The following is a 12,220-nucleotide window of genomic DNA, read 5'->3' as shown; positions in this document are numbered from 1 at the left end:
AATGGCCAGCCATAGTCTGAGTGTAGGTTAAAATGGGCAGATAAGTTCTGCTGACGAAGTATTACTTGCTATGCTATTGAACAGCTTCATCTAATTCAAGCTGGAGCAGCATCACTTGCCTCGGGTCAGATAAGCACTATTTAAATTACAATTGATATGAATCACCTGTTTACAATGTAGGAGCATTATCTGCTTCACTAACAGAAACATCATCTGCTTCAGAATGGAGAAGCATTATCTGCTTCATTATAGAGAAAAATCATATGCCTCAAGATGACGAAGCTGTCCTATGTAGTTTTTAGGGCGATTCAGCCTTATTTATTTGACGACATAAATGCGGGTTTAGCTTCCCGATTTAAACATACTAGTGCTTCCTACAGATATTTTTACTTGTTTTCCTACGGAAAACCATCTTTTGACCTCTACATGCGATGCAGAATCTCCTGTTGCACAGCAGTCAGGCAGGCTGGAGCAAGTGCGGAGCAGGCTGGAGGTGCCGGCAGGGCAGGAGCGGAGCAGGCTGGAGGTGCCGGCAGGGCAGGAGCGGAGCAGGCTGGAGGTGCCGGCAGGGCAGGAGTAGTGCAGGCTAGAGGTGCCGGCAGAGCAGGAGCGGAGCAGGCTGGAGGTGCCGGCAGGGCAGGACCGGAGCAGGCTGGAGGTGCCGGCAGGGCAGGAGAGGAGCAGGCTGGAGGTGCCGCCAAGGCAGGAGCGGAGCAGGCTGGAGGTGCCGGCAGGGCAGGAGTAGAGCAGGCTTGAGTTGCGTAATAAGTTTAAGTCGCAAGGAGCTGCCGGCAACGAACTAAATGCCAGCCGTCAGACTTTGACTTTGCCTGCAAGAGATTCCAAGGATTTGGCCGAAGGGAAGCACAGCCAACTTATAATTGGATTTTGTTCGCAGGCTTCGAATTCAGGGAACACATTGAATTCTCGCTGTAGTCGCGCCATCGCTTCTTCCTTGGGGTCTTAGAGGTTGTCAAGGGGGCGTGTAGCTCGATCAGCGATGTGCGCTGCAATCAGACTTACAAACAAGGATACGCAATCTAATAAATCTATCCATTCGAGATTTGGTCTTAAATCCAGTCTTTATCTTTAGTCTCTAACCTTAGATGTCGCTTCATGTGCTGATTTCTATACCAGTGTACGATAAGAATTCATCGCCGCACAAATATACTATAGCACCCCAAAAAATATCAGAAACTAATGATTGAAATTTTCAATGAAGTTTAAAAAAGTTCGTAGTGAAGCAAAAATTCCTGAAGTTCGATATTAGTAATTTAAAAAACATCGTGATGCCCATAGCCTTACCTATGAAGAAAATGTAGTACTAATTTTTAAGTTTTAAGTAATTGCAGCATCTTTAGAGAAAATTTAAATATTCTCAAGCAAGTCAATCCATCAAGTGTCACTAATACTCACAATTGAAATAATTTCCATCTGTAACAAATTATGCAACAGCTTAGCTGAAATTCATTTCGTATGTTATCCAAGGTAGGCTCAAACATGGACAATATTTATAAAAAATCTGTCCTAGCTGGTCGAAGCAGACTGTTCCTACCCACCAGTATTGTAACGAGAAACATTTCAAAACAAAGCAAATTAAGTTTACTTTACTCATTTAATTCTTAAAAGAAAAACAATAAAATACAACAAACCCATATATGTGCATAAATTGATTCGTTATGTCATGGACTCATGAGTTGATTTGGCATAATTATGGGTACTATATTTTCATAAAGTAAAATTTTCGTGCTTCTAACGATTTCTTAAACCAATATTTCTTGCACAAAAAGGTAACGTTCGGTACTCCAGATTTCCATTACGAACACAGCTTTATTCCTTTAACATTGTCCTGGAACAATATTTCTTGCCGTTAACATGTCCGGAAATTAAAACAAAATTCCGGACATCACAACCGGCACGACGCTGCTAATAATAACGTCGAATAAGAGCCTCGACCGCACCGGCCGCACTCACCAGTTGCATTACTAACATTTTTACATCTAACATCATCAGCACAAGCTTTAGGGAATGCCATATATTAATCGTGCAGTATTATTATGTTGCTATGCTGGGCTCGTTCGTTGAGATTATTGTGCTAATCTGCCGAGCTTGCCGTGAATACCTCATTTCAGGGAGAACTCGATCGTCTCTAGTGCTTGTAAGCGACACCAAACTTGAAAGTCATTATCAATTTGTTGTTTTTGATGATACTGTTGAGGGCGATCAGCTGTGGGGACTTAAGTTAAGATGTAAAGAAGAGATAATAGTATCGATTTGTATATAAAATTTTATATGAGATAGGATCCTCACGAAATGGAATTTATTTACTATCAAGATTTTTTTCCAATTATGATCGTAATTCAAAGTGTGAAATTTAGGTCAAGGCTTTTCCTTATGCTCAATTAATCGGACATAATAGTAAAGTTTAGTGATAATAAAGGATATCTATTGGTGGATAAAATAAATAGACAAGAGAGATTAAGAAAATTCCAGTCTTGCATAAACTAATTGAGAAAAGCAGAGTAAATAAGCGAAATGTAAATAGATTAGAAAGATATTATATACATAAGAGGGCTACATGTTATCCAGACACGATTTTCTGTGAACGGTTCGCCGTCAATATATGAAGCATTATAGACAAAAACTTCTTTGTTAACGGGCAGCCCATCAAGACACGGGCAGACGGGCAAGTGCAGCTGCGTTAACGGGCAGCCCATCAAGACACGGGCAGACCGGCAAGTGCAGCTGCGTTAACGGGCAGCCCATCAAGACGGGCAGACGGGCAAGTGCAGCTGCGTTAACGGGCACCCCATCAAGACACGGACTGACGGACAGTTACCATTAAAGACGTCGGCATGCAGTACGTCGTGAGACGTCGGCCGCCACGTCAGCAGCAAACCTCGTCTCGCGTTGACGAAGATGAGCCGAGGCTGCGCACGGCAGGTCATCCTGAGACGCTCGCTACGCCTTCCACATTGCAAGTTACCTAAATATTCACAAATATTTCCGTGAAAATTAACAAAAATTATTACAAAAAATTTTAAGAAACAGTATGACTACGTCACGAAAATGTCATTTGAGTTGGGCGATGGTCCTGGTAAATAATGTTGAAACAATGTTGATTACGAGTTGATTTCGTTGAAACAAGTTTTGATTAAGGTTATTTCAACGTCAGACGACTGGTTTAACGTAGGGGCTTTTCGCTCGTGAGTGACCTCTAAGAGTGGAATGGAATTTAACGCTACATTTTTACTTAGGGAAGAACGACCGCAATTGGACGTAACAGTTAACGTTGACATACAGAAATTAAAATTGTATAGCATAGATATTCTTGAGCGTATTTGGTGATAGAATAAAATTCTGCGGGTGATGAATTCCTATAAAAACTATGTTGCAAAGACTTTATTGTACTTACCTCGTATTCACTTATCTGAATAAATTACTATAATGTTCGCATGTTGCCAAGTTTGCTTCTTGCCCTTTAAACTCTTGCCGAATCCTCCGCCCCATTATCCGTAGCTTTATTTATTTGCCTTTTACTTAATGCAGTGACTTGTAAGTCTTGTTACCTTCATTTATACATACAATTAATTATATTTACTTTATAGTGGAGTTTATTTTTATTTATTTCTCCTCCATGTTCTCATCTCCAGCATCCCTTTAATCTTAAATTCCCTCCTCCAACCCCTACGCGCCACCTTTCTGTCCAGCTCCTAATGAAGGCAGATGCAAAATGAATTAATATCCTGCATCTAACTTTAAAGGAGACGCTCAGGCGCTGAGCGCAGCCTGCTTACAGCGTCTGGTCTCTGCTCAGGCGCTAAGCGCAGCCTGCTTACAGCGTCTGGCCTCTGCTCAGGCGCTGAGCGCAGCCTGCTTACAGCGTCTGGTCTCTGCTCAGGCGCTGAGCGCAGCCTGCTTACAGCGTCTGGCCCCTATACTCAGGCACGTACATGAACAGTTATTACCTTCTGTTGAAAATACAACTCATGAAATTTTACTGGAAAAAATTAAAAAAATTAGAAACATGAAGTAAGCCCCTACCATCCATACACCATTCCTTTTCTGGTCGAATAATTGCATCTTCACAAGAAAATTATTCGGAATCGTAGTAAATCGCTTATTTTTTAACATATATCTATCAAACTCATTTTTTCACCGTTTTTGTTGTGAAACAAAATTTTTTGTTGTTATCACGACAGCCTGTCTGTTACCGCATGTCTTATTTTTGCCAATTGTAGAAGTTGCATTCAAATTCTTAGGCTCCTCTAGCTTGTACGAGCACCGAAATTCACCCTCCTCCCTCCCAGAAAGTCCCAAGAGAGGGGACGGCAGAACACCGGATCTTGCCCTCCATCCTCCGGATCTTCACTATTCCATCCCATCTTCCCCCTATTCAATATTTTCAACCTCTGGATATAGGATTTTTATCCCCCAATAGAAAAATTTTCGTTGACCGTCAGCTCTGCAGTTTCCGCCATTACTTAACCTTTTCTTGACTCCCCGATCAATCACTGGAGGAGTCACCCATCAATCCATAAGATCTCTAGCGATTAATCTCCCACCCACTATCAGTTTTCTCCCCCTATCTTTAACCCCCTCCGGATCTAGGTCCCCCTGGCCCAGCACTCCCCCTAACCCTTCATCTTCCGCTCCGGTGCTCACCAATATTGCTTTTCTTGAGACGCTCCGGCATCGCGGCCATCTTGTGCCGGCAGCGCCAGGCCTTCATCAGCCTCATAATCGAACAATTTGCTCACGCGCCTGTCAGTCTTTATCTTTTGTTTTAAAATTATTTATAGCGCTTAAATAAGAATTTTAGGTGAGATCATTACAACATTTGATGCTTAATGTTGTATCGATTATAAATTCTTCGAATTTGAAAAATTCACAGTTCAACATTTTTTCAGCTTCCTTTTAGGCAACTTTTTTTAGGTAAATTCCCAAAGCCAGGATTTGACGTTGGAAAGGAATTTGTATTTTATTTTGCTAAAAACTGGTGCAAGTCGTCAATATTATATAAACAGCCTTGCAGAAAAACTGTTTTACGTAAGTTATTTTCTTAAAAGTAATGTTATTACCATTATTATTCGAATGCATATATCATTGCTATATATTTCTATTATTAACCCATTTTAAGTCCTAATAAGTCATTGTGAACATCAGATTATGGAACGAATCCTGTAATAAATTTTGAATATAGGCTTGGCTTTTTACTTAACATATTTTTTTAGAAATGTTTGGTCCCTGATTTATTATGGTCATTTAATATGTAATTATTCGGTCCTTGGCTTAATATGGACATGCTAGAGATGTTTGGTCCATGACTTGATAGGGGCATTTTATAAATAATTTGTCACTAAATTGGAAGAGCTTTCTACTTCAGCGGAATTCTGAGTTCACGTCGTGACAAATTGGCATTATACTTGTTCATTTTTTTATTTATGTAATGCTTGATTTCATTTTCAAGCTATTGTATTTATTGAATAGCCAATGTTAATTTGGGGCATTTTTCTACTTCTCTGAAAAAAGGCATGTGACTTCATATTCGCGTCATCTATTGTAGCATCGTCATTTACTGGTCACTTATCATTTTTATTGCAGTAAAACAATAATAGGAACTTCTGGCTCATATATACACTTTCATTGCATTTTAGCCATTATAATGAACAGACATTAAAATGAAAAGTCATGAATCTGAGTAATTTGACTACTTTCATTTACTTAACGCAGATGTAATGTACATTTAACAGCCTAGAATCCTGAATATTCAGGGCGCAAGTTATTGCTCTTTTAAATAAAAGCTGAGCGATATTATTGTTCGTGGTTATGTCTTAAGTGAATTTATCGATAACTTTTATATTATCGGTCTTTCATTTAATCTATATCATTTCCTTTCATGTGAATGATTGTAGTACTGCTCAAGAAAGGTCTTATCTAGAGAATGTCTCTTTTATATCATAAATTATCTAATAATTTCCCAAATCCAAACAAAAGTTCCCTCATAGGAATTGCATGGTGCCACGAAAAAAGTAAAATTATATGGGCATCAAAATCTTCATTCACTACAACTGAAACTTGAGTACAGGAAAGAATATTTATCTATATTGTTCTTTTACAGAATAAATGTCGTGCGAAGAATATTAGATCAGAGTCCGTCATTTGCCACAGCTCAAATTTTCTATCAATAATGTGTTCAGCACGTTTTCTTTTTAAGCTTGCAGGCCTAGGTAGAACCCTACAATTATTCGGGTGACTACTCGTTTTCTTCAAACTCCCCATGCGATGGCAGCATCAGGGGAGACTGCGTCAGTACGCAGCTCTGATGTAACTACGCCATTGATCCATGAAATATCGCTGTATGCTGAAAGTTTATAGCTTCATGACCACAACAAAAAATTATTCAGAGCATGGAAGAAGTTTGAAACATATTTTTAACTTAAATAACTTACCTTAACTAATTTAATAGAATAATCTCAAACAGAGTGTATATGAAATTAATTTCGGAAAATATTTTCAGTAGGTACCCTACATTTGAAGGGTGCTCTCACTCTTCAAACGATAGAAATAATCAGGAAAGTTTTAATAACTTACTTATTTTTTAAATACATCTTAAATCAAATTCAGGAGAGTATTAAAGAAATTTCTAATTATGAATCAGGTATAAACGTTCTTTCACGAGTGACTTTTTCTCTTGCTCGAACGCAACGAAGTATGCAAATACAACGACAGCTGCTGTCAAAAACAAGCGAAGTTTTGTGTGTCGACAAGACCAGCAACATCGATGCAAAACGACTTACTCCTGTTAAAATGCACACAGAAAGATTTTGCGTCTACTTTCACTATGCAATTTCTATCTTTTTTACATTGTGTTCACAATTTCCATTGTTCCTGACACAATGCCCAAAATTAAAAATTCACGAATCAAAATTTAATTCCTGGTCTAGGTCAGTAAGGCATTGACGTATCACTTGAACCTGCTTTAATTTGTCGTAAGCCTGTGGAAAAACCATTCGTATATGTTAGCATTAATTTAAAAATAACACTCATAAAATATTAGTTATAGTGTGTAATTATTTCAGTGGAAAAACGAGTCTCTCAGCCAGAGTAACTTTACATCATTCTCTTTAACATTACTTTCAATTAGTTCATTCACATCGTTGCTGTCATATCATTTATTTCTATACTTCTCTCCCACCTTTCCCTCGCTCTCACTTCCCTCGCTCTCACTTCCCTCGCTCTCCCACTCTCCCTCTCATTCGGCCCACCAAAAGACAATCGAATTCGAAAAATGCTTGTCTCCACGTCCTGAAGTCCTGTCTACTGGCTGCATTGTTGTTGGTACTCTCGTTCTGGGCCTTTAATTACAGAATCTAATGACGTCTTATTCAGAAAGATGTCTTCCAGATGTAAAGCCCCAAATTCCTGAGTGCTGAGTCCTCTTTTTACCTGTTGCACTGAAAATGTCGTAGTAATGTGGTATGTATGTACGTAAATGTCACTGTAGGTTCTGTTGGACTTCCATGTTATGATCATGTCATACTAATGTTAATGGTCCTGTTGGACTCCCTATTGATCATACTAATTCAATTGCGGAATTGTGATCATACTAAATCAATTACGAAATGTGCAATTTTGTGCGACACCGAGTTCGGAATTGTAAGTATACGGAGTCTACACCAAACATTCTATTTACGCAATTAATTGAAATCGTTAATATAGTTTTTACGCATCAAGAACCTATATGTAGTAAACTGGTCTAAAATCATCAACTTAAATCAACTTGTCCATAATAAACAGATATCACTCTGATAGTGAATGTTCACTTTAAATACTAAAGTACAGAGATCAGGCCTGTTACGTATATTCGTTTGGCGAAGGATTTGAATACACGATTTTTCTTCACAAGAATTGGTTACATAAAATTTGTATTGCACATAAGGTATGACTGAGAAGTAAAATCATTTATTTCGAACATCGAACACGATAAAAGTCAAGTATACATGGCCACATGGATCTTCAGAATCAAAACGTACCAAACATTTCCTTTTGTTCACTTTAGAGTCAACCACGAAACTGAAAATTTAGTTGCTTATAAAACTGAACTAAAGTAGAATGTCGGTGACACGCATGCTTCAGGCGAACAAAATAAACAAGAAAAGTGCATTTGAGAACAAGGAATTTAACAAGGCCATTGTGACCATGTGTGTTCTGAGTGTCATACAGCAGTCTCCTCAGTCTAAAGTGTACACCAAATACTGAAGAGTTTCATAATTAGTAACTGACTATATGAGAATAGGTTTTTATCACAGACGCCTTCCGTACGGTAATAATGCGTCTCACATTAATTTAAGCAAATTTTTTTGTGATATTTTTATTCTTACGTGCAAGCGGCTTAGAGAATATTATCGTAGCATAATGATGTTTAACATCTATTTTTTCCAGAATCAGAGAAATTGCAATTTTTATTTGATTTTTCAATTCGACATATAATTTGATTTGGTCTGACAAAATAAGAGAATTTGATTCGCTCAGATTTAAATTTTTCTCAACTTTTGTCATTCCCCCGCTCACTCCGGTCTCTGAATGCATCAGTTATCCCTGAAGAAGCCTCGGCCAAGAGCGACGCCGGCAGAAATGTCACCGCAGCGCATCCGTTTATATAAGAATAATAAGAGCTGGAAATGAAGAGTCCGCGATGATTAAATTCCAGCGCAGGCAGGTAACGGACGTCCTGCTGTGTTCTTTTGTTCGGTGGCTTCGACGCAGGGACAGTGAGACACTTGGGTGTGAGAAACGAGAAAAAAAATTAAGTTTTATTGTAGTCATAAATTTGGTACACGATGTTTTCATTAAAATTCTGAAAAGAATTGTTATGGATGTGATTGTAATACAAGCGCACGAAAAAGATTATATTTTTAAATCTCTTTGTTAAAAGCTAGTGTTTATAATAATCTTCGTGTCTATAGATTAATACCTATTCATTGCTCGTTTAAGACCCCATCGCTCTTATGAACCATATGATATTCCATTAAAATTTCTGTCAAAAAGTTACAAGCCGAACAATGTAGCGAAAAGTTAGGAAATGAGTACATCACGAAATATTTCAATTTCCTACAACTACGTTGTATATCGCTTTATGAATCCTCGAACAAAAAGATAAACAATACACTTATGCATTCATATTACTTATAATTTAAATATTTAAAATATTTATTTAAATTAAATATTTATTAAAAATTAAATTTAAATATTTATTTAAATATTTAAAGCGCGCTGTTGAACGACTTGAGTTAGTTAATCTCAGTGTGGTGGGCAATATTAAACAGCATAAATGATTAGTTTTTATAATCAGGCAGATCTGAATTTTCCAGGCTTCATAAAGAAGAAGCTTACGTAAGAAATTATTTATCATGACTTCTCACGGGAAATATACGATAATTTTCTCGGGGTTTAAAATTATTTTTAAAATTGTTGGAAAACAAACAGCGTAAACCAACGGTCACCAGTCAATGTTTCTACTAGGGAGCTGTTTAAAAATTAAGTTCCCTCTAGACTCGGAAATTATGACGCTATAAGAGACTAATTGACAGAGAAAACATGGCCAAAATTTGGCCACTATGGACGAGTGTCAAAAATATAGCCGATGAAAATTGTTTGGAGTTTGTGCGGCCCCGCGGGATCCTGGATTTTCATTAAAAATTACCGTGACGCTGGAACGAAGTTTGTTTAGTTTTCTTCTAACGAGGACAAATTTGGAGGATTTAGGAGAAGCGGTCGAATAATATTTTACTTTCAATGTCGTCGTATAGTATGCAAACATTTTACGTATAATGGCTTTTTTCATTGATTGTTCAATCCATGTGTAAATATTTATCTGTAGTTTTTAAAATTAAAGACATTCAATTTTGCGCATATAATAAGACTATATGCACCTGCAGATTGAGAAACACAAAATTAGTCTCTCTAAATCGGCTAGAGAATATCAGTCTATACTAATTCAATTTCATGTTGAAAGGCGTTAAACTTATGCCATTACTTGAAGTAGCTTTCAAGTGAAAATAAAACTCAAACAGAAGGGTATAGAGGTGAAAAGACACGCATTTTTTTAAACACCACGACAGTCCCCAGTTTGTTTAAATCGTCTGTCGTTTATTTGTATCTGTTGCTGCTACAGCCTGTAACTCTGCAAACTGCTCTGCAAGCGTTACTTATGCAGCTGCAGCCTATAACTCAGCATTTCTGTCTGCTCCGTAAGACGATGAAAAGACAATTTTTGCAGCTCACTGCAACCGCTGCCCTACTATTGCACTCAAAAATTGCCCCCAATGCAGTTATCCGTCGGTCGAGCATTCATTCAGCAAGATTTATGGCCGGACGCCGGCATGGGCCGTGACCGACGCCAGAAAAAGGCCCGGTAAAGGCAAACTGCATTCACAGCTGTCGGACGGACGCTTGGGCACAGCTTGTAAATGAGCGACTTTGCCGCCGCGCCTTGACTCAATACAAACATGTGGAGTACTTGGCTTTATTTTTAGCGCATTTTCTTATTTATGGAAAAAATGCACTATTGTGCTCGCCATGTCCGTCTGTCCGTCCGTCAGTCCGTGACATGACGTTTTCGTCGACGAGAAAATGCGCTCTCTGTCACTCACTGCAATGAGTACTGAGTTATATTTTCAGATATCATTGTGTAATAGGACATTAAAGTTATAGTTTATTAAAATAATTTGTACACCTGGATTTGAAGAAAGTTCTGCTGTCAATGAAATATAGTAACGTCTTATAACAAATGTTCAGGAAATATTGTGCATTTCAATGCGCAAATAAGCAAAGCTTGATTCAGAGCTCCCCTTCGCTGCAGTGTATATAACAGAACTTCAGTGAACATATATACCCAGAAACTTTATTTTTCTTTTTGGACAGTAGAACATTACGTTTGAGTGAGAAACTTCGCATAATCAAAACATTACGTCATATATTATGACATTCAAACCCAATAAAATCTCTCTTATTGAGGAAAAAATCGTTGTGACAACATTTGATTTTATTCTCGCTTCTACTCAAAAATTTTCAAATCCTCTCTCACTCAGACTATCCAACCGTTGACTTCCAACTTACAACATCTTTTTACGTTAGATGTTCACATGAACTCCTATGCCCCATGCCTGATGATACGTAAGGCTTTTTACAAATTCTAAATTGATGTAATGGAACTAAATTAGTTGGCGAATCTTCGAAATTTTATATGTCATAAAAATACATAATCATAAAGATATTTCGTACTCCATACATAATATGTTAAAAATTCATTTCCTTTCCATTTTATACCTATTCTAGCCACAATCCAGCTGCCGACTGTGATCTTGCTGCACGAAAAATTGCATTTTTTGCCTGCATATCTTTCTTTCAATGAGCAAGGTTTCAAATTACTTACAAAATAAGTTATTTTGCATTCATCCACTCGCTTAAATTCTAACAGTGCATTGCTTGTCAACTAAGTTTGATCCTCAATTTAATGTATCCTACAGTAGATATTTAATAATTTACAATAATTTAATATATCACATTGCTTATCATATATTGACTTCCCTCTTTACTTTCTTAATCATCACACCTTCGTAACCATCGTTACCATCCGCTAGTCAGGAATATATCGCCTGCTATTTTAAGTAAGGTAGCACATAATACCGGTTTGGGTTAGCATTCATGCCCATGAATGCAGTGAGTTGCAGGATTTTTTGTCGCCACGCTATACTGGTTTAGAGATGCCCAACGCTGTGCAATTGTAAGCAGTACCCACAGTTGCTCTCTCACCTCACTGCTCTCAACAACATACTCTCCGCTGTGCAACCTTTTTAAGTTTTAATTATTATTGTTAGTCCTTATTTCAGAATCTATGTGCAATATTCAATCTTCAAATGTTATTCCTGTTTTTTTCCCATCCACTCTTGGGAACATGATTTTTTAAATGGAAATTTATCATAATTAGTATGAAATCGACAACAGTATAATCTTACCTTACAGTAATATAGTTCCCTCGAAGTTGAAAAGTATGATGTGACTTCAAGATAATCTTGGATGCCGGAAACAAGAGCCTCCATCAGTGCCCCCTGTAAAAGATTGAAATGAGAACCGATTCCATGATGCTCGGTCAAATTCCTCGAAATTAAATAGGATTTGTGAAAAAAAATCTAAAAGCGTTCTTGTTACCATCATA

The 12,220-nt window shown here is 37.7% G+C and overlaps 1 protein-coding gene across 1 annotated transcript; it reads left to right on the top strand.

The window, feature by feature from the left end:
* The first annotated feature begins 426 nt into the window (after positions 1–426).
* Positions 427–756, top strand: LOC108679585 (circumsporozoite protein-like). The gene has a single exon (XM_018168236.1). It carries the CDS (start codon positions 427–429, stop codon positions 754–756), a length of 330 nt encoding a protein of 109 aa, XP_018023725.1.
* The last annotated feature ends 11,464 nt before the right edge of the window (positions 757–12,220 follow it).

Source organism: Hyalella azteca, unplaced genomic scaffold, assembly GCF_000764305.2.
Source record: "Hyalella azteca isolate HAZT.00-mixed unplaced genomic scaffold, Hazt_2.0.2 contig10905, whole genome shotgun sequence".
Taxonomy (NCBI): domain Eukaryota; kingdom Metazoa; phylum Arthropoda; class Malacostraca; order Amphipoda; family Hyalellidae; genus Hyalella; species Hyalella azteca.
Note: the sequence above shows the minus strand (reverse complement) of the source record. Positions and strands in the feature narration are given on the sequence as shown.

Excerpts from the sequence above, each read along its gene's own strand:
- LOC108679585 (XM_018168236.1), top strand. The coding sequence starts at position 427 with ATGCGATGCAGAATCTCCTGTTGCACAGCAGTCAGGCAGGCTGGAGCA.